Raw genomic sequence first — 25,336 nt, forward strand, 5'->3', positions numbered from 1 at the left:
GTGATAGAGTTCAACTCTTCAGCAGGCAGATGGTTTAACGGGAAGAATTTCTGGCACTGTTCACACTTTTTTGCATAACACTTGGCGTTCGCTCTCATTGTCGGCCAATAATACCCCTGCGTTATAGCTCGATGGGCGAAAGAGCGTCCGCCAAAATGGGCTCGACAACTGCCTTCGTGTATCTCGGTCAGAAGCTCCTCGAGTTTGTCCGGGTGCACACATTCCAAATATGGGCCAGAGAGTGACTTTTTATAAAGCCTTGCTTGCGGATCCAGATAGTATCGCATAGCTTTGTTTCGCAGCTTGTGTGCTTCTTTCTTGTCCTTTGGGAGTTTTTCAGAAGATAGGAATGCAACAATGGGATCCATCCAACTTGGTGAAGATTCTATAACGTTGATTTGGACTTCCTCCGAAGGGCCAATGCTTGGCTCTGGGATGAATCCTACTTTGATGGTCCGTTTAATCTCTGAGTTGATTGCGGAGGCTAGGCAAGCCAAGGCATCTGCATGGGTGTTCTGATCACGTGTTATCTGATTCAACTCATGATGGTCAAATTTTGCCAACAGGGAATTGGCCATTTTCATGTAGGCCACCATACGGTCGTTTCTTGCCGCGTTCTCCTCCTTTAGCTGATTGATCACCAGTTTTGAGTCGCAAAACACAAGCAGACGCCAAGCACCCAGAATATGCGCGTTCCGCAAACTGGCTAAAAGGGCTTCGTATTCGGCTTCGTTATTTGATGCTTCGAAGCTGAGCTTGACGGCCTGCTCAATTATTGCGCCGTCAGGGGTCATAATTACAACTCCAGCTCCACTGCCCCGCTGATTGGACGATCCGTCACAATACAATTGCCAGATGTCCCCAACATAAATCCTTCAGTTCGACTTCGATCGAATTTCATCTGACCTAAAGTCAGCGACATCAGACTTGAAGTCGGCAAGACCCCTAATGAATTCTGCGATAAAGTCGGCAAGCACCTGTCCCTTGATTGAGGTTCTGGGTAGAAATTGAATATCGTACTGGCCAAGTTCCAGAGCCCACTTTGAAACACGTCCAGATGCTTCCGCACTACGTTGTACTGATCGGAGGGGATAATCTGTCAGCACCCCAATGCTATGCCCCTGGAAGTAATGCATGAGCTACTTTGCCGCCATAACTAGGGCTAGGATGAGCTTTTCCAGTGGAAGGTAGCGTGTTTCGGCATCAGCCATTGCCTTGCTCACATAATACACTGGTCGCTGCTCCCCTAGCTCTTCCTTTATCAATATAGCGCTGACGGCTCGGTCAGAAACTGCTAGGTACCAAATGAGCGGGTCGCCAGCAGAGGGTGTTGTCAGGAGCGGTACTGAGCAGAGGTAGGTCTTCAGGCTGTTGATAACGGCTTCGCACTCGGTGGACCATTCAAAGGCCTTGCCCTGCCGTAGTATGTGAAAGAATTGTCGGCAGCGATCTGTGGACCGACTGATAAACCTGTTGAGTGCGGCAGCCATCCCCATCAACTTTTGAACCTCCTTTACTGAAAGAGGGGAGCCGAGCTCTAGGATTACTGTAATTTGCCTTGGGTTGGCTTCGATTCCTCTGTGGTTGACAATGTAGCCCAAGAATTTGCCAGAGCTGATACCAAACGCACATTTGGAAGCGTTCAACTTCATTCCATATTTGCGTAGGATGCCGAATGTCTCTTCCAGATCGGCTATATGATTTTGCTCTTCTTTGGATTTGACTACCACATCGTCAATGTACACTTCCATAGTTTTGCCGAGTTTCTCCTTGAACATGGTGGTGACCAGTCTCTGGTAGGTTGCCCCTGCATTCTTCAACCCAAAAGGCATTACCTTATAGGAATAAGTTCCTCTTGGGGTGAGGAATGCAGTTTTCTCTTGGTCCTCCGGGTGCATAGCGATTTGATGATAACCTCTATAGGCATCAAGGAAGCTCATACGCTGATGGCGCGCCGTAGCATCTACAAGCTAGTCTATCCTAGGAAGAGGAAAACAATCCTTTGGGCAGGCTTTGTTCAGGTCCGTGAAGTCGACGCACACTCGTCAAGTCCCATTTTTCTTTTTCACCACCATTGTATTAGAGAGCCATGTAGGGTAGGTCACCTCCCTAATTGCTCCGGCGTCAAGCAGCCTATCAACCTCCTCAACAACGGCTGCAGTGTGCTCTGCGGCTGACCGTCGGCTTTTCTGAACGATCGGCTTGCACTTAGGATCGACATTCAAATGGTGCTGTGAAACTGACGGATCTATACCCGGCATCTCGTACGGAGTCCATGCAAAGACATAGAGGTTGTTGAGCAGGAAAGATATTAGCTGCTGTCTGTCGGCCTGATTCAAGGAGGCGCCGACCATGAAGAACTTGTCTGGGCTTCCATCGATTTGAACTCGTTCTAAGTCTTTCGTTGCCTTTTCATTTGGGAGCCGCCCAACATCGCTGAGGCTTTCTCGATCCGGCAACTCAATGGAATTCACCTGTAGTTCCTTTGGCGTTTTCTCAGCAAGGAGATAACATGCTTGTGCCGATTTCTGGGAGCCACGGATTTGCTCAATACCGCGTTCTGTCAGGAAGCGAAGCAGCTGATGATAGGTGCTAGGCATGGCTCGCATAGTATACAACCAGGATCGCCCCATGATGAGATTATACGACGACGACAGCTTGACAACCAAGAATCCCACATCCACTGTTCGGGAACCTGCTCGAACGGGAAATCTGATTTTTCCCAACAGGTACTCTGGATTGGCATTGAAGCCGAATAGTGGATAAGGGGCCGGAGAGAGGTCCGATTCGGAGAAGCTGAGTTTGGTGAATGTCTTGTAGTTCATAATCTCCGATGTGCTCCCTAGATCAATGAGTACACGCTCAACTGTGAATCGGTTCACGCGTAACTCAATTACCAAGGGATCAATGCGGGGTAGTGTTACTCCGGCCAAATCCGAATCATCAGAAGTGATAACCTCGGCTTCATAGGGCCGTTTAGCCGGAGTGAATTGCTCTTGAGGGTTAGACTTCGACTGAATCGCATGCACCGCCGATGACATTGGTAGGCTGTATATCATGTGGATCACGCGGAGCGAATGTGAATCCTGTGTCAAGGCTATTGCTTTGGTTGGGTTGCCTTTACCGTCGTACAAGGTGAATGACGGTGCTTTGAATTTCTTGGATAGCACTACCTTTACAATCCGCCTTACAAAAGGATCGTGTTGATCGTCATCCGAGCTATTTCTTCTTCGCTTACACCTTGTACGGGGACTCTCTTCAGAAGAATTGGAAATTTCAGATCGTCCCTTCTTCTTGGGCTCTAAGGATAATGAGCCAGAGTTGCTATTAGTATCTTGTTGTTGGGCTCAAGATCGTCGACCAGCTGCCCTCACGGGTCATTTTGGGCCTTAGTATGTAGCTTGTTTGGACTTCGCCACCTCCAAGGCCAAATCCTGATGGAGATGTTCGTTCTCTGCGATCATGTTCTCCAATCTTTGTTCCTTTTGCTTTGCTTGTTCCAGGATCGGTTGCATTGCTTCGTGCTCCAAAGTCGAGCGTGAGGCAAAATTTAAGGCATGTCTTGTGGCGATAGTCTCTGTTTGAAGCATGTTTGTTGGAGTGGTTTCATCTTGCGGTATAGGGTCGACAGTGACTGTCGAGGGATCTTCCGCCACGCTCGCCATGGATATGCTTGAGTATTCCCACAGACGGCGCCAATTGTGGAGAAGTGGTTTGGAAATACTCTTCTGATCCTGGAGAACGCTCGTGATCCTCTTCTAGTCACCTGAAAAGGAATAAACACTCCGGTCGGGGATGCCAGAATTAGCACTCCGATGGACAAGTCAGTTTCAACGCTCAAGAATGCTTGTATTCTAAGCTTAGCACAACAATTCTCACATACCTCCTTATGGCTGATGTTTCTTCTATTTATATCTTTTCTTCTTTGGGCCTCGGGATTAGATCCATTTCCCACCTCATATTCGGCACATTTTATAATAGACCGATCTTCACTCGGCCCCTTGCTTAATCGGTTATTTGGCTGAGTAGGGTTGGATTTGAGCTTTTGAGCCAATTCCCGAGTGCTTCGAATCTCTACTCTCCCAGATTCGACTATCCAGAATCTCTACAACTCCCAATTCTCGGCCCCCACAATGTGAAAGGTAAAAATCAAATAAAATTTTATATTTCAGAAGTTAACTTTCGAATGAATGAAACAATTTCGATTGTTGATTTTTGAAAAGGTTGCACTTATCCAACACTGGTTTGCCCAAAAAAAATGAATAAATAAATAAAAAAATGAGCAACTTTTACATATAAAAAATCATATTTTCATTGATGCTTTGTTGGTAAACACATATATTCCTCTTCAAATTTGAACTTTCATTATTTTGTAAATCTTTCATTACATAAATTAAGAATGACGGAAGGAGTAGTAGAGTACAACAATGGAGGGAGTGAAAAACAATGCCAAGAGCAATGTAGGTCTTAGGAGAAATTTTTTTATGCCAATAAGGTACCATGTGGCACTACCTTCCACTAATCACAAATGTATGTCTCCTATTGCTCCCCAAACACCCAACATAAATGTAGTGGACTCTACTATCAAAGTCAATCACAATAGTAGAAGGTACCACATGGCACATACCCTATATGCATACAAAAATCACTCAAGTCTTAGTCTGATGTATTTTAAGTTTTTTTTTTTTTGAAGATGTGCATTGAGAATTTTTTATTTATTTATTTATTTATTTTATTTTTCCTAAAAGATGTGTGTAGAGAAAGCTTAGTTTTAAGAGTTGGTATGCATTGGTGTCTGTAGTGATCATTTTGTTTAATGGTAAAATTATAATAAAAATTTAATTCATTAAAAGTGTGTGCACAGGGAATAAATAGTGTGTGGAAATAGAATTGTCCCAAAATTACTTTTTACAAAAAAGTTATAATACCTAAACTACCCATCTAAATACAAAACAAATAAAATAAAAATATACATGTATCATCATTTAATCATTGTCCTTATAAACAAGAATGTAACAAAATACAATAATTTATTTGCTTTTCTCACCTTGATGAGATACTTCAATAATCTTTTCCGATGTACGAAAAAAAAAAAAAGAAAGAAGAGACATTTCAATAATTTTCTTTCTTTTCTCATCTCATGATCCAAATGGAGCCAAACATTGATGTTGATTTTTTTTTTTTAAACATTATGAATATTCCCAATAGATTACAACAAAACAAATATGTCAATTATAGACTGTCAGAAGAAGAATTCTAGTTCTGAGTTCCAATGTAAAATCTTCATAGAAATTTACCTAGATAAGCAATGTATTTCATCTCAAATATTTTTATGAATGCCATGTTTTGGTCAAATACTCTTTCAATTCAATAAGTAATTTGTCCTAGAGCAAAGCAGTGTAGGTAATCATTCTAGCTGTGGCTATGCGAATCTTCTTAGAAGATGCTTCCTAGTACACCACTCTCAAGGTTGTTTAGATCATCGATAAGTCTAAATGCACAGAAGTCAAACATAGAATGAAACGCAAATGTCTCACAAGGGTTGGGCATCCGCTTTAGCCAAGGCGCGAAAATAGTTCCCAAGCCCATCCATGGGCTAAGCTTAGCAGGCTTTTTCTGACTGGTTGGTCCACAGGTCAAAACCTTAGGCACAAAAATTGCCCGACGAGCTGAGCCAAACTGCTCAGAGACCATTGAGCTTAGCCCAATCGACCAAGATTTAGGCCTATTTTTAGAGTTTTTCCCTTATTTTTCATACTTTATGCCGACTCACAGTCCAAGCAAGTTAATGGATGGACCCACCAACCGTCTCTCATGAGCCACCGGGCCAGACCGAGCTTCAAATCTTAGGTCCCAGGCCTATCCCAAGCCTCATTCGGGCCAAGCTAGGTCACATAGAATATGAATTTAGGGCTGGGTAAAAGCCTACTGGGCACAGCAAGCCTAGGCCAGGCCTGGCACAAGCCATTACCCATAATCTCCATCATTTTATAATGGAATTTGATTGTCATCCTCTTCAATGGATGTAGCCCAATTGGAGTGTTTTGTGTTTGTTCTTTCTATCCATTTTTTTTTTTCCAGAATGTTTTTCACTGTCAAAGGAACAACACAATCCGTTTGGATTAGTTTTAGAATTACGATTTGAGTCTAATTGTGATTCAAGTGTGGAATTGTGAGTTGAGTTTTGAAAAGTGAAAATTTGTTTGGTTATTAGTTTTGAAAAGAGTTTTGAGTTTTTGAATTTTGAAAAGAATTTTGAGTTGTATTTTGAGTTTTGAGTTTATGAATTTTAAGTTGTATTTTAAAATTTTTTAGAATTTTTTTTTAAATATTTAAAAAATTTTAAGAAAAATTTATTTTTTATGTATATAAATTTATTTAAATATATTTTACTCTTTATTTTAAATATTTTATTTTCTTTAAAATATTTTAAAGTCAAAACACAACTCCACACTCAAATCATAACCAAACATATAACTCAAAACTCAATTCAAAACTCATAACCAAACTTTTTTCAAAAAAAATATTTTTTTATTTTGTTCTTTAAAATTATTCTATATTTTATATTTTTTCTGGAAAAAAAAAAAATCATTAGCTTGGAAGGATTTGGATTTTGAAGACTACCTTTAGTTATTTGTTTTTATTTGATAAACATTCAAGCCTAGGGCTTTATTTGTATTTGAGTTAGAACTCACATTTTTGTGTCCAAGTATTGGCTTGGAAAGATGTAAGCCCATAGGACATTTAATTTGATATTACATGTAATGTTTTTATTTAGTAATACTCTGATGAATGAGATAATGAATTGTTTTCTTTTAATATTGCATGTCAATAATATATATAATGGGTTATTTTGAGGTCGTGACAACTTTGTATCAAATTTTTTTTTGTTTATTTTTATTTTTTTGAAAAGTAATTTTTGTTGTTTTTTTCAATATTGGTCAAATAATTTGTTATGATTTAGCTATATATGGCATTCCAAATTGTTTTAAAATTTAAAAAAGAATAAAAATTTTAGAAAAATTTAAAAAAAAATTAAAATATTAAAAAAATATTAATAAAATAAAATATTTAAAATAAAAATAATAAAAAAATATTTAAGATAAAAATTATATATTTAAAATAAAAAAATACAACGTACAAATATATGAAATACAATGCACATTAAAATAATTAAATTAATATTTATAATATAAAATATTTACCCTAAAAAATAAAATTAAGAAAATTTTTAAATATTTAAAAAAAAAAGAAATTTAAATTTTTTAAAAAAAACAACTCAAAACTCTTTTAAAACTCATAACTAAACAAATTTTTTCTTTTCAAAACTCAAAACTCATAACTCAAAACACCACTCCACTCAAATCATGATTTTAAAAAACAAAATAAAAAATATTTTTTAGATTTTTTTTTTTAAATAGAGTTTTGAAAAGAGTTTAGTTATGGATTTTGAATTGAATTTTGAGTTACGTGTTTGATTATGAGTTTTGAAAAGAGTTTTAGATTTTTTTTATCAGAATCACGATTCCAAAATTAAACCGAACACAACCAAATGTTTCTCTTTCACTTCTACATCCCCTGAATTTAAATGTCATATCACAATAAATTTAAAGGAAATTCCAAAAAATCAAACTTCAGTTTTTCTTTAGAGGGAAATTTGTGTGCACAAATTGAGCCGAGCTAGGCAACGTCATTAGTGAAGACTGGGCCACACAGTGGGCCAAGGAGGAGCTTCTGGGTAGCTCAGTCTTGGGCCAAGTAGGCGCTATGACGGTCGCATATGTGTTGCATGGGCTTGGGCCTAGCTATTTGGGGACAATTTTTTATCAGACCAAGGTGATTACAAGTGTATTGGGCCGAACTAGGTGTAGCTCGACAGGTTGCCATCTGGTAGCTAGGGTCATCACGGTTCAGCCACGTTGAGCACAGAGCCGAGGTAGCTCGGTTGGGTACATTCAGCCGAGTAGAGTATTAGGCCATCTCACTTGGCTTGCAGAGAAAGGGGTGTTTTGAGTATAAACATTATCCTTAGGTGTGTGATTCCTAGGAGGACTCTGCTAAGGAGAGTTAGAGTCCTTCTAGGATTGTGCCAGGTGGATTCTGTAAAAGCTCATTACTGAACCTATGCAGAGGTATTGCAATTCTTACCTCCGAATACACAGAGCTTTTTGTGTCTATTGTTTATTGGCTGACTTAAGCATTGAAGAGGTTTTCGGCACACATCCACCGGCTAGCTCACGTTTTTGTTTTTAGGTAGCAAAGCGACGACATTTGGAAGAGTGCAAACTTGATCAACAAAATTATACGAGAAGATTATTTTGTGCTCGTGCAATTGGCGCCGTCTGTGGGAAGGAGTGACAAAGAACAAACCTTTTGATTAAGTTTTCCTTCAATTGATTCTCATGGTGCACAACGAAGACTTGCCACATTCTACTATTGATAGGCAAACCCCAGAAGGGGGCGGGAGGCGCGAGGGCTTGCCTTTTGTCTCGCACATGGCAGAATTGGATTTCCAGCGACAGAACTCATAAAGAGACGCATGAGAAAGATGGGGTTGAAGCCCTTATCGCTCTTAAAGCCCTAGTAGACAAAGGCGGAGGATAGATCCTCAAGTTCTGGAAGATCGCACAAAGGAGCAAAACGAATTGATAAAGAGAATGGCGGTTGACATAGAGACGATGAAGCGTCAGATAAAAGGCAAAGGGTGGCAGGAGAAGAGATTCGCCAAGGCAGGATGCATTCTCGCCACTCAAGAGGTCATGACAGACAAGTCACACCATCACAATCTGAAAGTAGAAGCCTCAGAACCGGTGATACACAATCAAGGACTTCCAGGACTCGTTACTCCAGGTCTGAGAGAACAAGGGCTGAAAGATCTTACGTGGAGGAAAGCAATTATCGACCCTCACATATGCATCAAACAACTTCTCAGCACACCGAGTTGCTTAGGTCAACGGACCTGCGGACATCGCTAGAAGAGAGGGCTCGAATGAGAGAAGATGCCCAGGCATGCGACCTCCAAAGGGTCTCTACTCTCCAGCGGTTGGCTTCTAGGACACGTGGAAGTGTCGAGGTTAGAATGCTAGTGTCGTGCCTTGTTTACGAACCAGTAGATAAAGCGTTGGCAAGTTTGCAAAGCTTGTCATTCATCCCAACAATAGAGAATGCACCACTACCCTTGGGCTTCCATCAGCCTAAATTCACGACTTATGACGGGAAGTCAGACCCCTACATGCACTTGAGCCACTTTCGCCAGGTTATGGCCGTATATCGACAGAATGTGGCTCTAATGTGTATCTTATTTCCTTCAAGCTTAGGCGACTTGGGCTTGACTTAGTTTGAGAGATTGTGTAGACACCCCATTTTTTACGGCCCTTACGACTTGGACGTCCTCACATGCACAATCGATGATGAGTCTGTTTACTCACCAAGTGCTCGAAGCCCTCAACGGAATGCCACAACTTTGAGCTTTTCAAACCCTACACCATTTTCTCTCATTTTTAGACCATGCCTTGGTCTTTCCAGCCTGTAACCTCTGGTGGCCTACCAGCCATCCCTAGAGGCTGTCGGCCATCACTTTTTGGCTACCGGCCACCAATGTGTTTTGCAGATATTTTATGCCAATTGTTTACACAGATGCATGTATCTTCACCCACGTGTAGGGCTGGATGTTTTTGAGGGAATTGCTTGGTTCTCTATATATAGAAGGCCTCTCATATTGTTTTAAAGGTTAGAAAATTTTGAACTCAAAAATTTTCCTCTCTCTCTACCAAATCTCTACACTTTAGCTTGCAATTCTTCAACCTTTACCTATACACCCTTAACCAAATCTCTTCACCTTTGAGCTGAGGTGTTCTTGAGCTTGGTTTGAGCTCTAGAGGGTGTTGTTTGCTTGTGTTGTTGCTTGGAATTGCTTCTTCTTTTCAAGAGGTATAAGGCTTTATCTATTTGCTTTCTTGCTTTGCTTTTATTCCTATTGTTTTTCCACTGTTTTTGGGCTGTTAAAACTCTACATTTTTTGGGCAGAAGCTTAGATTTAAGGCCATTAAAGGTTGAGGGGTTGATAGCCCTTCTTTATGCCTTGTTTTGGAGGCTTTTGCCCTTGTGTTTCCCACCATTTTACTATCTATAGACCGCCCGAACTCTCTTCACACGCCCCCTTTCGAAGAAGGCGCGAATTGGGTCCTGCTACTACAGGTCGGACTTCTGTCACGGTTTTGAATCTAATCTCACAAAGTGCAATGTAAGACTGATAAATCACCAAAGAGTCCAAATCCGACAAATCGTTTTGGAAAATTGATTTAATCAAAAAGCGCCAAACATGGACTGTTCCACCTAAATTTTTTATTTTGGGAAATTTAGGAAACCCTGACTCGTGCCATAGGCCACATGTCCGTCATCACCAAAGTTACCTCGGCTCGGGAACTTGGGTACGAGAGAGAAAGGTCCTAAAATGAGCACCCCCGCTCACCCGATCAAAGATCGGCCTCTACTAAGCATGATATGTTTTTATAAACACATGTGTTCTTGTTCCGGTTATTAGCTAACTTACTATGTGATGCGCACAGCATACAAGTATAGACTAAGTCCCGAGACTTGGAACAAAACAATTCATGTTTGTTTTTGAAAATGGTTTGAAAATGCCACCATCACGGTGGGCTAAAGCGCGGATTTGCCACCCTCAAGTGGACTTAAAACATGATTTTGCCATTTCGCAAAGTGGCTTAAAACTCGCATTTGATGAATTGTCCCAATTCAAGCAACAAAGCCTTCATCCATAGGCATTCACGCAGTTAATCATTTAAGCAAATAGCCTCATGGCAAGCATGCTAAACATGGCAACACTCACACTCATGCAAGTATGCTAAAGCGTAAACACTTACAGTGTACTCCAAGCCAAAACAGAAAACTAGTTAGAAAGATGCATGATCCTAACTATGTTAGATGCCTAATAAATAGGCTTGGCTATCTAAGATGGCATATGAATGCAACACTTGATAACATGCTTTGAAACACGTATTCAAGTAAGTATTGAAATACGATGCAGTTTGAATGATGCGCCGAGCCCTGTGCATATAATACAAATGAATGATGCAAACATGCAAGCATAAGGTGTGCTAATCAAAACGTGCCCTAATCTAATCACTGAAAGCGGGTAAATGAAAGGGAGAAAGACGTGGGGTTGGAAGACATGCACACACACACACACCCTTATCACAACATTTTGCCCTCTCGAAGGAGGGTTCAAATGAATAATAGCTAAACTAATCTAAGCTAAGCTAATCAACTAATCTAATTAAGCTAATTAGACTAATTATTACAACAATTAACTAATTAACAAATTAATTAATTAAATTACAAATTCAAGCTAACTAACAAGTAAAGCTTTAAACTAGGTTGCCTCAGCTCTGTTCGAAGAAGTAGAAGATGCATGCTCGATTTTCGCCCCGAAAAGCCTCCCGGTTTGCTCTTTAGAGGCTTTATTTGCAGGGTGTCTTCAAGAACTTTCTGCTGAACCTTACCAAATAACTGCTGAGGAGTGCACCATTGGCCTGCCGGCCATGAATGGTGGCTGCCGGCCCTTTGCTGACCAACATTGAAAGGGTGTCGGCCAACAATTAAGAACTGCCAGCCATTGGTGTGCTGTGACACCAAGTTGCAACAGAGCACAAAACAGAGAAAAATGGAGGTTTTTCCAGGAACATGTCTGTGCTATGCCACACCTTATCATCTCAAAACATCAAAGGAGTGGCACCATTGGGTCTAAAGCCACCAATCAAGCATTTTCAATGCATGATGGCCAAGGATCCAACTTGCGCAAATCCAATAAATGCACAAAAACAAGACTCTAAGTACCATCACCCCATCATGCATGATCAAGGGCAATGAAGACAAAGGAGATTGGCTCATTTCATCACTTGAAGTATGAAATGGACCAATCTACCTTGTGTTCAATATAACGTCCGATTGAACACAATGCAATGCACACAAAACATGTTTATCTTTGTCATGTTTTACTTGATTCATTTCTTGTTTACACATTTTACATTACCAAGCCATTCTTTAGTTGGTTTGTCCAATGTGAAAGTCCTTTAATGAGAGGAATGATATAATCTAAAGATGACTTAAGACATGAGAGAAACCATGCCTTTGACTAGGAGGAACCCTCAAAAGAGGGTTACAGCCATTTAAGCATAAGCCTCAATCTCTAGCTTAAACACAACTTTAAGACTAACCAAGCCTCAAAACAAATCAAAAGTGAAGAAATGAGGGTGGTGGCAGAATTTCAATGCTGAAATGGCATGAAACACAAGACTCTAACATGCAAACAACTCATGTACAACATGTTAGGGGACTTAAGCATTAAGACTAGTGAAGAGCTTTACACTATAACCATGCAATATCAAACTCAAATGGCTAAACCAGCCCTGGACAGACCTCAAACATGCCAAAACAATGGCCAAAATGTGCTGAGATGGTAGCATAAAAAGCAAGGAAAACATGTTCATATATTGGCTCATAAACAAGGCATAAGGCACAACTCTCAAACACAATGAAAGAGTGATATATGTGAGAGTGTGACGGAGAAATATTCTCTAAAATCACATGCTAAATGATGCTTAAACATGCAATCAACACAATCACAACATGCTAGAGGCCTTAAAACTGAAAGCTAGTAAGGATCCTTGCACTACAACCATGCATAACAAGTCTCATATGACTAAAACCACTCAACACAGAGTTAAAGCATTTCAAAAAAAGGCCAAAAACATGCTATAGTGGAGCCAACACATGCTAGAATAATAAGCTAATTCATTAGGCATGCAAGGCTAATGAACAATATTACACTACAAGTGTAAGATGCAAACAAGAGGTGCTCCAACCAGCCACAAATAGAGTTAAAACATGTTTAAAAAGTCACAAAAACATGCTGAGATCAAGCCATGAGATGGTAGAAAAACATGCTCAACTACTAAGCCAATAACACATGCAAAGGAGAAACAAGGAGGGGAGGCCACCCCCTCCTATTTTGGACCTCAAAACCAAGTTTCCACCACTGAAATTTCCCCGGATTTCAGTGGTTAAAATGCCAAAAAGAGATTTTTTTTAAAGGCTTTAAAAGATGGCACAAAGCTTAGAAAATAAGCCACAAAAGAGAGAGAAACACCCCTAACCCCAAAAGGGCCTAAACCACCATTTTCAACACTTAAAAATAGAGCTTTTTGTAGTTGACAACTAGGCCAAAAACAGCATGGAAGGATGGCCAAACCAATGTACAAAAACAAAGCTTGAAAGGGAATAAAGTCTCACCCTTGAAGAACAACAGCAAAATAGCAAGGAAACAACCAAACTTCTTAGCCAAAACCACTCCAAGGAGCTCAAACAAGGCCTCCAAGAACCTCAACTCTAAGGTGAAGGTGTTTGGTTAAGGGTGCTAGTGCAAATATGTAGAGAAAGATCACTTTCAAGCATAAAATATAGAGATAGAGTATTCTAGAGAGAGAGAGAGAGAGAAAAATCTTGCTCAGCTCAAACTTTGTAACCCTTTGCATACATATAGATAAGTCCTATATATAGAAGATACAAAAGCCCCTTGAAGAGATCCAGCCATCCACGTGGGTGCAGATGGTCTATCCTGCAAACAACTGGCTTAAAAATATCAGAAAAATATCTGTTGAAACATTGGTGGCCGTGATGGCCGGCAGTGCCTCATTGATGGCCGGTAGGCCTAAATGCATGGCCGGCAGTGCAATTTCATGGCTGGCAGTGCACCAAAACAAGCATTATGGAGGGACCAAAGCATGGTCCAAAAATGGGGCAGAAAGGATACAGGGTTTGGAAAGCTCAAACCTGTGACGTTCCGCCGCGAAATTCGAGCGCTCAGCGAGCAATCAAACCTGTCACCGGATGAACCTACAAGCACGTCCAAGTCTTGAGGATGGTCAAAAATGGGGTGTCTACACTATCTTTTTCCAAGCTTTTGAACACTGAATTTCAGAGTATTTTCAGTGGTGAAATCATGTTTTGAAGTCCAAATTCAGAGGGGCCAGCCTCCCCTCCTTGTGTCTTGTTTGCTAGCCTAGATAGCTCTATGTGTTAGCTTATTTTTGTAGCCATTTGTAGCTTAATTCCATCATGTTTTAGGCTCTAATTTGGACTATTTTAACTCTGTTTTGGGTTGGTTAAGTCATTTGAGTCTTGTATTGCATGCTTGTAGTGTAAGTGTCCTCATAAGCTTGGTGTTTTAAGCCTTTAGACACCACTTGTTTGAGTTGATTGCATTGTTTTAATGTTTTTCTCACTTAATTTCAGCAAGTATAATCTCTGCAACCTCCATTATTTCTTCACTCTTTGTTTTCTTTGACGGTTGTTTCAACCTTGGGATTGCTTAAGCTTGAGATTGTGGTCCATACTTAATGGTTTAATCCTCTTTTGGGGGTTCATTATCAATGGCATGACACCTCTCTCTTGCCTTAAACTACCCCTTGTTTGACACTTCCTTCTCTTTTAGAGGACTCAACTCACCAATGGACTTAATTGGTTAAAGAATGGAAGGGTAATTAAAAGGAGTAACTAAAAGTTGAAACTAAAATTGTGCAAAGATAAGAATTTGATTGTGTCTTGGTGTGTTCAATCGGATGTTAATTGAACACATGGAACTTGGACCATTTCATACTTGCTAGTGATGAAATGATCCAAGTCTCCAAGGTTAACCACTTCCCTTGATCTTTCATGAAAGGGAGGAGGTTTGTGTCTTTTTTCCTTGCATTTATTGAACTTGCACTCTTGGGTTCACAAACCATCATGCAATCAAATTTCTTGAATTGGTAGTTTGTGGCTTAGGTTCACCACTCCTTAGATTTGTTCATGAAAATGAAGGGTGAGTTGTGCAGATAATCCTTGAAAATACCCTGTATATGCTATGTTTGTCCTCTGTTGCAGCAAGATGAACCTGTGCACCAGTGGCTGGTAGGCCACTTTCCATGGCCGGCAGGTGGCCGACAGACCACCTCTATGGCCGGCTGGTGGTTGGCAACCTTCATCTTTGGTTGGCTGGCCATTGATTCAAAACTCAGCAGAATGTTGGTAAGGTGGAGCAAAGTTGTTCTGGAAATGTTCAACTATGCAAACAGAGGCATTCGGGAGCAAAACGGTGGTCTTTTCGGGTGGAAACCGTGCATGCACATGAACATCTCTCGTTTCCCAAGGCGGAGTAGTTAATTGCTTAGTTTAATTATTAATTGCAATTGTGTTGTAATTCTTTAATAAGTAGTTAACTAGTTATGATGTAATTGTTTTAGTTAACTATTTAGTTAATTCAAGTGTTGTAATAATTAGTTAAGTAGTTTAGCTAGTTATTCATTTCATTTTGTAATAGTTAGCTTAATTAGCTTTAGCTTAATTAGTTGCTAGTTAGCTAGTTTATTCATTCGGACTCTCCTTCGTGAGAGCGCAATGTTGTAATAATGTGTATGTCTTCCAACCCCACGTCTTTCTCCCTTTTATTTAACTGCTTATGATGTTTAGTTTAGGGACATCATGTTTCAATTAGCATATCGCATGTTTTCATCCATTCATTTGTATTGCATACACTGAGGCTCGGTTCATTATTCTAACTTCATTGTTAGCTTAATACTTCTTTGAATATGTGCTTAGACCACATGTTATCAAATTGTTTCATATTCCATGTTTAGTAGCAGAGCCAATTTAAATTGCATATCGCATGTGTTGCATTAGTCCTCTTGCATAAGTTAGGAATCATGCATTTTTCTTTCTAACTCTTTGTTCATTTTGGCTTGGAGTACTAGGTGAGTTTTTAGTGCTTTAGCATACTTGTATGAGTGTGAGTGACTGCCATGACTAGCATGCTTTCCATGAGGCTAAGTGCTTACTTGTTAAACTGTTTAAGTGCCTGTGGATGAAGGTTTGTTGCTTGAATTGGAATGATTCAATGAATGTACGTTTAAGCCCATTTTGTCAAGTGGCAAATTCACAAACTTTAAGCACACTTTGTTAAGTGGAAATATCAAACCCTTCAAAAAAAAAAAAAAAACAAACAAACATTAATTGAATTGTTCCAATTCGGGCAAACTAGTCTATACCTTGTGTGTGCGCATCACATAGTAAATGCTAGCCTAATAAACTGGAACAAGAGCATATAATGTTGATAAAAATCATATCATGATTAATAGAGGCCGATCTTTGATCGGGCGAGCCTGGGTGTTCAATTCATGACCTTCACCTCTCGTACCTAAGTTCCCGAGCCGAGACAATCTTGGTGATAACGGACACGTGGCCTTTGGCACGAGTCATGGGTTTCCTAAATTTTCCCAAAATTAAAATATTTAGGTGGCGACTCTGTATCTGGCAAAGCTGTCCATTTTTAGCAATTTGATTCAAAATCGATTTTTCAAAAGATTTGTCGGATTTGGACTCTTTGGTGTTTATCAATTTCACATTGCACTTATAAGATTAGATTAAGAACCATGGGAGTCCGAACTGTAGGGCTTATATTCGAGCTTCCAAAAAGGGGGGCGCAAAAAAAGGTGAGCTATAGGTTGCCAGAAGGCAGCACAGCTTTATGGGCGCAACGTGCAAAGGCATTTGTTACAAGGTTTAAGAAAAACACCAAGATGCCGGTGGAGATAGACCAGCTACTCTTTATCGACATAGGAGAGAAAGAAACACTTAAGTCTTACAACAACCGGTATTGGGAGACTTTTAATCAGATTGGGGATTGCCCCACAAACCTAGCTATCGCACAGTATAAATGGGGTTTACCGGAGGGTAATAAATTGAGGGATTCAATGACAATGACGCCACCCTTCACAATGGAAGCCCTGATAGAGAGAGGGCATCAGCATATCGGGGTAGAATAAGATGGCATTCGGGCCAAGGAAAAGTTTGGCATAACAACGATGTCAGACAGAAAACCCACGGCAAAAGTTAACATGGTTGGAAGGGACAAATGATTGAACAAAAATGGCCGAGGCAGACGACCAAACGAAGAGGACTCCCAGACGAGGAGGTTGAGAGTCCGCACCGCTATCACCACGGTGTTCAATAAGCCTATCTACCGGATCCTTAGTGAGATACGTGATGAACCCTTCATTCAGCGGCTAGCCAAGTTAGGGGAAGCACAAAAGGGCTATAACGAGAGATACCGGTGCACCTTCCACGATGAAGTAGGACACAGAACTGAAAATTATACACCATTGAGGCAGCATCTAGTGGAGTTAGTGGCCTCAGGGTACCTGGACCAGTACATCGAAAGGGGAGCTCGGCCAGCACCCCAGGACCGCAATAGGCTAGATGAGATGCCCGTCGACAGTTCGCCTTAAAGAGTAATCAATGTGATATATGGGATCATCAAGCCTGAAAGAGTATGCGAGCTAAGAAGGATGAACAAGAAAGCGGAGCACATGAAGGAAATACTTAGTGCACAACCTACTGTGAAAAGAGGGAAGATGGAGGAGAAAAATGTCATCGCCTTTTTCCAACAGGGACTTAGCAAGGTTGCAAAGCCCTCAAAACGACGCACTGGTGGTGACGATGCGCATCAAGAATTTTGACATTAAGCGGAAAGTCCCTTCCACTTATAACATCATCTTGGGCAGAGCCTGGTTGCACGCCATGCGAGTGGTAGCGTCAACCTACCATCAGGTGATGCGATTCCGTAACGAAGCTGGAGTGATTGAAGAAATCTTGGGAGACCAAATCATGTCCAAACAATGCTTCGTTACATTGAACGGCTGTCGAGCTGCTAAAGGGTTCGTACAAATTGTGAAGGAGCTAGAAAGCAATGAGTTGTTCGCAGACGTCGGCAGGGTAGCTAAACAAAAGGCAGTAGAAGATCTAGTGGAGGTCAAAATAGACGAGAAGGTCTCAGAAAAGTTCTTTTTGCATGGCTCATCTTTGTCTAGCACAGAGAGAATAGAGATCATGGAATTCTTGATCTCTAACATCGAGGTGTTTGGCTGGACACCGTATGACATGCCAGGCATTTATCCAACTTTCATCTACCATCAACTTAATGTCCATCGCTAGACCAATTATACAACGAACTCGCCGATCGGCACTTCACCACGCTGAGATAGTAGCTGAGGAAGTGGAAACCTACTGGAGGCAGGGGCAATCAGAGAGGTTCACTATCCCAGGTAGATCTCTAACACCGTGGTGGTGCCAAAGAAGAACGACAAGTGGCGCATTTGCGCGGACTACAAGACAGTCAACAAAGTGTGCTCGAAAGACAGCTTTTTTCTACCATGGATAGAACAACTAGTGGACCTAACTGCAGGTCATAACTGACTTAGCTTTCTCGATGCATATCGTGGTTACCATTAGATCTTTATTCATGAACTGGACCAGGAGGTCACATTGTTTACAACACCCCAGGGATTATATTGCTACAAGGTCATGCCGTTTGGCCTAAAAATGCAGGGGCAACATTCCAACGAATGATCACCAGAATGTTCGAGCCATTGTTAGGCAGAACAATAGAAACTTACATTAATGACATGGTGGTCAAGAGCAAGAATGAAGGAGACCATATCAAAGACCTAGCTGAGATGTTTCAAATCTTGAAAACCCACAAACTACGACAGAACGCATCCAAGTGCGCGTTTGGCATGGGGTTAGGAAAATTTATTGGCTTTCTAGTTACCAACCAGGGTATAGAAACCGATCCCTCCCAAATTAAAGCCATTCAAGGTCTAGAAAGACCCAACACTGTCAAGGAAGTACAACATCTCACAGGCCTAGCTACCGCGCTAAACTAATTCATAATTCTATCGTCAAACAGATATAAACCGTTCTTCCAAGCACTAAAGGCCAAGTTTGAGTGGGATGACGAATGCAACCGCGCTCTGGAAAGGTTGAAAGAATACATGAATTCTCCGCTGTTGTTGGCAACCCCAGTACCAGAAGAAGAACTTTTCTATACCTAGTAGTTTTCCAACATGCAGTTAGCGCAGCATTGGTACGAGCCGAGGGAATACAACACTTGCCTATCTTTTATGTTAGCAAGACATTATTGGGCGTCGAAACTAGGTACTTACCATTGGAGAAATTGGCCTTAGCTTTAATAATGGCTTCAAGAAAATTGTCTCACTACTTCCATGCCCACACTGTGATCGTCTTAATAGCCTTCCCCTTAAAAGCCTTGTTTGAAAGGGTGAACTTTTCTGGGCAAATTTTGAAGTGGGCCGTGGAGTTAGGACAGTTTAACATTAAGTTTCAGCGAAGAACTGCAATAAAGGCCCAAGCTTTGGCAGACTTCGTGGCCAAGTTTGCTCCAAGAAGTCATTATGTTTGCTCGACTGACTTGACCAAAGTAACCGAGCTAAGGGGGAAAAGTGCCGCAGGGATAGCGCAACCCTTGCATCAAGTCGCCCAACTGCATAGCAAACCATTTAGCCTTGCAGTAGAGGGGAAGAAGTAGGCTGCACTACTACAAGCAAGGACTCACCTGAAAGTGAAGTCCTAAAACAGTCAGACAGCAAAGATCAAATCCTAACAACGGATAACAACTTAGAAGATGACATCATCCCCAAATTCTAAAGCGTCCTCAAATCCCTCCACTTGTTAGAAGCTTTTTGTAGGAGAGATGTGGAAGCTCTTTGTGGACGAAGCATCCAACAGATATAGGGCTAGACTTAGGATGGTCCTCATTTCACTAAACGACATGACCATTAAGCAGGCTATCAACCTCGATTTTCCAACATCCAATAATGAGGAGGAGTATGAAGCACTGTTAGCCAGTTTAAAGTCAGTCTGCCGAATGAAGGCCACCAAACTGATGGTGTACAGCGACTCCCAACTGGTTGTCAACCAAATTTCGGGTGATTATGAGGCGAAGGATGATAGAATGGCCAAGTACCAAGATTTGATTAGAAAAGAGATCACGAATTTTGAAGTTGTAAGAATAGAGAAAATTGGTTGAGAAGAAAATAGCAAGGTAAATGAACTAGCCGGTTTTGCGTCGATGGTGGACACATCTATCCCATACCCATTGCTAGTGGACTTCCTGCCAAAATCGAGCATTGAGCAACCTGAAGCAGCCGAGGTATGTTGTGTCGAGCTAGGTCCCTCCTAGATGGACCCCTTCATTGTGTTCCTAAAAGACAGCATTTTGCTAGAGGACAAGGAGGAGGCTAACAAGATTAGGGCAAAGTCACAGCGATTTTGGCTCTCCCTATCGCTAGCACTGTACAAAAAGTCCTTCCCAGGACTGTACTTAAAATGTGTCCATCCTAGCAAGATCGAATCGTTTTTGTTTGAAATCCACGAGGGCATTTGTGGAAGTCACCAAGAAGGGAGATCTTTGGCCTACCGAGCTATTTCACAAGGGTATTGGTGGCCATACATGTAAGCCGACGCAGAGAAGTACGCCAAGAAATGTGAGAAATGTCAGAAGTTCGCGCATCAAATCCATCAACCAATCAGAGAGCTCCTATCTTTGACCAGGCTTTGGCCCTTTGCAATGTGGGGTTTAGATATAGTTGGGCCACTCCTAACCACACCGGGCAATAGAAAGTTCTTTATTGTGGCAACGGACTACTTCACAAAGTGGGTGGAGGCAGAAGCGCTCGCATCCATCAAGGAAAACGATGTCAAGAAGTTTGTCTGGCAGAACATCATAACCCGGTTTGGAATTCCCAAGGCCTTGATATCTAACAACAACACTCAATTTGATGGATGAATCTTTAAGGGTTTTCACGAAGAGCACAAGATCAAATTTTACAACTCTACGCTAGTATACCCCCAATCCAACGGCCAAGCCGAAGCTTCCAACAAAGTAGTCTTAGATGGTCTAAAAAATAGGCTGGAAAAAGCGAAAGGAAAATGGGCTGAAGAGCTTGCCCACGTCTTATGGGCTTACCGAACTACACCTAGGTGGTCGACCAGTGAAACACTTTTTTCCTTGGCTTATGGAATGGAAGCAGTAATTCCCCTGGAAATCAGCCTCCCCACTATTAGAAGCGAAAATTTTGATCCCAAATTGAATGGTGAGGCCATAGCGTTGGAGCTAGATCTTGCTGAAGAAAGAAGAGAACGGGCACTGGTACACATCGCTTCGTATCAACAGGAATTGTCTAGAAAATACAACAAAGCGGTACATCCAAGCAATTCAAGATCGGAGACTGGGTACTACACAACGTAATGGGAAACACTTTGGTACCTGGGGATGGCAAATTGGGACCTAACTGGGGGGGGGCCATACAGAGTGATTGATTTAGCAGGAAAATGAGCATACCACCTTGAAGACGTAGATGGCCGACCTATCCCAAGGCCGTGGAACATGGCCAATCTCAAAGTATTTTACTTTTAGCTCTTTAAAAACTTGTAATTTTCTTTGACATTCAATATAACAAGTAGACATTTTTTCAGGTATATTTCTTTCAGTGCTTGTATTTCTCTGTTTGTAAACTTTTTCGCGCTCTTTGCCCAACTAGGCTTAAGAAGGTTGGTAGGTTTGACCAACACAATTTTGCACTCTTTAGCCGAGATAAGAATCTAGGCTAAAGAAGGTTAGCAGGTTTGACCAACACAGTTTTACACTCTTTAGCCAAGACAAGGATCTAGGCTAAAGAGGGTTGGCATGTTTGACCAGCAAACATTTTTTGCACTCTTTAGCCGAGATGAGGATCTAGGCTTAAGAAGGTTGGCGGGTTTGACCAACACAGTTTTGCACTCTTTAGCCAAGATAAGGATCTAGGCTAAAGAAGGTTGGCAGGTTTGACCAACAACATTTTTTGCACTCTTTAGCTGAGATGAGAATCTAGGCTTAAGAAGGTTGGCAGGTTTGACCAACACAATTTTGCACTTTTTAGCCAAGATAAGGATCTAGGCTAAAGAAGGTTGGCAAGTTTGACCAATATAACGTTTTCGCACTCTTTAGCCGAAATAAGGATCTAAGCTAAACAAAGTGGGCAGGTGTGACCATCTTTTTACACTCTTTAGCCGAGATGAGTATCTCGGCCAATGATAGTTGGCCAATTTGACCAACAAGTTTTGTGGATTCTTCAGTCGAGATAAGTATCTCGGCCAAAAGAAGGTTGGCAGGATAAGGTAAGACCGAGCTAATTAGTTCAGCTAGGCATGCAGTCAAAATGATGCACAACAATGAAGAAGCACAGTTACCGAGCAAAAAGATCGAATTTTTTCATTAATTGGAAGTTGATTACAAGAGGTGGGGCTTATAGCCCGGTTATATCGCAAAAAGAAAACAAAGAGAAAAATAATGAAAAACAACAAGTGGTATCTTGGTTACGCGAAGAGATCATCCAGCTCAGCATCAAGGTCACCGCGAGCCTCACCGCTTGACCGAGTGGCCTCGACTTCACCTTCTTCTGTTAGGTCGATGATATCTCCTCCGTCGGATAAAATGGGCTCGGTTTGACTAGTGACCTCCATCCAAGCTGGCAGCGACGTTAAGCAGCCGAGGTTAGTGTTGGCGGGAGGAGCATCTGCTAGATTTGGAACATCCTCCTTCTCTTGAAGAAATATCTGCTGAACAACATCAGCATACTTAGTCATGTAAGACGAAATGAAGTGGGGTGGAGGATTCAGGAACACTTCGGAGTCATGCGCCTGGCCGAGCTTGTCAGCTACCGCCTTCCAGCCGCACTTAAAAAAGATATCCTTGGCCGCCTCACACTGCTGGACATAGGTTTCTTCGCCTTCTTTGAAACCTCGGTCCTCGGTGTCCTCCATTTTCTTTTTCAGCTCTTGGATCTCGGCGTTCTTTTTCTTCTCAATCTTGGCAAGTTCGTGTAGGTTGCGATCTTTTTTCTTGGCTAGGGCTTTTTGTTTGTCAGCTTCGACCACACTGACCAACTCGGCCATTCTTTCTTTTTCAGCAGCTAGCTCGGTGAGCTTTGTGTTAACCTCCTTCAGCTCAGCTGCCTTCGCTTTTACATCAGCTACAGTTAACCGTACTGTCTTACGCAGTTCAAGCACACGTTTATGGGCAACGTGGCTTTTTTGCACGGCTTGCGGTTCAAGTGAGAGTTGTTAGAATAAACTGAGCAAATACATGTACAAATTATGGATGTAAATAAACAGATGGATAACTTATAAGAACCATGGACTTAGCAGGCGATCGAATGGCCTTGAGCTCGGTCAAGTGGTTGTGATGTTCCATTCGGCCGGCAGACAGAGGCTTTCGATAAATTAAAAGCCAGCATGTGGTCCCTCTTTGCAACCATCGAATCTGTGGTGGACACAACGTGGTTTGTGTAGGACACGGCTGGTGCCCATGCCGGTGGAGAAAAAGGGCCTGCTCGGCTAGAGCAGGCAGGCTCCGAGTTCGACAACACGGGATCAGGAAGCACGGTCTCTTCCTCATCCACCAGACACCATTGTTCGGTGGACAAGGTGCGAGCATGCTTTCTTGGCCGAGATGTTGTTGCCCTGGTGATTGGAAGGGCGACGATTGTCTCGCGTGGTTGGTCAGAGGGTACTTGTTCGATTTGAACCTTGGTGGTGATTGGCTTGGTGATAAGAGCTCGCACGGCTCTCCTCTTGGCTATTTCTTGTTCTTCAGTAAGTGGAATTTGGTTGATTTGAGGAAGGCTTGGGTCTAGTTTCGACAAAGATTTGAGGAGGAAGTCAGTTACTTTGCTCTTCCTCTTGCCGCTATATTGGTAGGTCGGCTCGAAGCTTAGTAGCTTGGTCCAATCCCCATGCCTATATCTTACCGCGGTGCAAAGCGCGTCTTGGTTAGCGTGTGGGTAATTCTCCTTAAGCATGTTCAGATCTACAACAAGACAAAGGGTTAGCATACAGTAGGGATAGAAAAGTTCAGAATAAATAAAACCAAAATACTCATACCGGCTGTGCCCTTGTTCAAATTTATGTTATAGCCTAGTACAAGGGCCTCCTGGTCCTCATAATTCCCAGAGACCTAAAGAAAGTCGTTGTCATGCAAGTCTTTGTCTAGTGTGCACTTGACGACTTTCTCTCGACCTCTTTTGACCTTGAGATAGTAGACCCAACTGTCATTGTTTTGGCTGAGTGAGTATTGGTGGAATATCTCAGCCAGTCCCAAGTTAAGGCCAAGGCGGTGGTTGAGCTCGGCGATGCCGTTTATAATCCTGTATGTATTGGTGGATAATTGGGTAGGACAGAGTCTGGTCTGCCTAAGGAATTCACATATAAGGGGTTGGATCGAAAAGCGGAGTCCACCCTCTACTATTGACATCACGGCGAAGGGGAATCAACGGGGCTTGTCCTAGGGTATAGTGTCTTGCTCGGCTAAAGTGAACTGGACGTCATAAGGAATATTGTAATCCCTCATAAATTCAACTATGGCTCCTGGCGAGCTAACCATGAAGCGATATTTTCCCATTGGCTTTAACTAAAGAACTATTGGGGTTTGCTCGGCTAAATTGATCAGCACTGTTGGGTTGTTCGGTTGAGCAGAGACTTTAGAGTAGCCAAATGAATGGTCTGCCTGGGTAACCTAGTCAAGTCTGCAAAGTGAGAAGCAATTTTGGTTATGACCAGTTATTGACCAAGCTAAGGTGGCTGTGTAAGTTAAGCAGGTTTGGTTGCTCAACCACACGGCCTAGCATGACATTTTTATCTCGGCTGAGATAAGGGGCACGGTATTTAGCCCTGTCCTGGCCAAAGGGGAATTAGGTAGCCCGGTTTAATGTGACCGTCATGTTTTGCTCAGTCAAAGTCCATGAGGACCGTGCAAACTGTTTTTTATTTCGATTTCAGCATGATTTCAAATCAAATTTGCTACCTATGGACAGCTTTAGTTCCAGCCAGAGGGGATTCGTCTTAGAGTTTGAAGGGTTTACAGTGGTACTAGAGACCATTACAAGTTCATTTTATGCTTATTTGGTGGGTTTCTATGCTATAGTGTTTAGTTTTGAGCCTCAAACGATGGACTAGCAACCCCATGTGTAGCAACAACATGAATAGCAACAACATGAATATCCATAATTAAAATATCAGAAGGCTTGAAGAACTTACTAATTTGAAGGCTGATTCGGATTTCGAATAGTAGGATAGCTTTGTTGAATGATTACAAAATCCTGGGTGCAAACTGCAATGGTGATTGGATACAACGATAAAGGAAATTGAAGGAGTTTGGCGCTGGATCGAAAGGTCTGACTGAGGAAGAAGATGAACAGTGGCCAGAGTTGTTCAAGTTTAAGGTTATCTATATGAAATGCAAAAAGGTGCAGCTATTCAAATTTTGAGCAGTGCTTGACAGCTGCACTAGGGATACGAGACTAGTGGGGGCCTGCCACATGTCCACAGAAATAATAGTGTATCAGACAAGCCAAGGTAGTGCAACAATGTACAAAGCAACTGATAA

At 41.7% G+C, this 25,336-nt stretch overlaps 2 protein-coding genes across 2 annotated transcripts; both read left to right on the forward strand.

The window, feature by feature from the left end:
- The first annotated feature begins 19,606 nt into the window (after positions 1-19,606).
- LOC145802258 (uncharacterized) lies at positions 19,607-19,942 on the forward strand. The gene has a single exon (XM_082894939.1). It carries the CDS (start codon positions 19,607-19,609, stop codon positions 19,940-19,942), a length of 336 nt encoding a protein of 111 aa, XP_082751065.1.
- A 42-nt stretch (positions 19,943-19,984) lies between these two features.
- On the forward strand, positions 19,985-21,163 carry LOC145802259 (uncharacterized). The gene is made up of 2 exons (XM_082894940.1): positions 19,985-20,065; positions 20,711-21,163. Exons 1-2 carry the CDS (start codon positions 19,985-19,987, stop codon positions 21,161-21,163), a joined length of 534 nt encoding a protein of 177 aa, XP_082751066.1.
- The last annotated feature ends 4,173 nt before the right edge of the window (positions 21,164-25,336 follow it).

The sequence above is a fragment of the Camellia sinensis genome, chromosome 11 (assembly GCF_055761805.1).
Source record: "Camellia sinensis isolate YWXY chromosome 11, ASM5576180v1, whole genome shotgun sequence".
NCBI classification, from domain to species: Eukaryota; Viridiplantae; Streptophyta; class Magnoliopsida; order Ericales; family Theaceae; genus Camellia; species Camellia sinensis.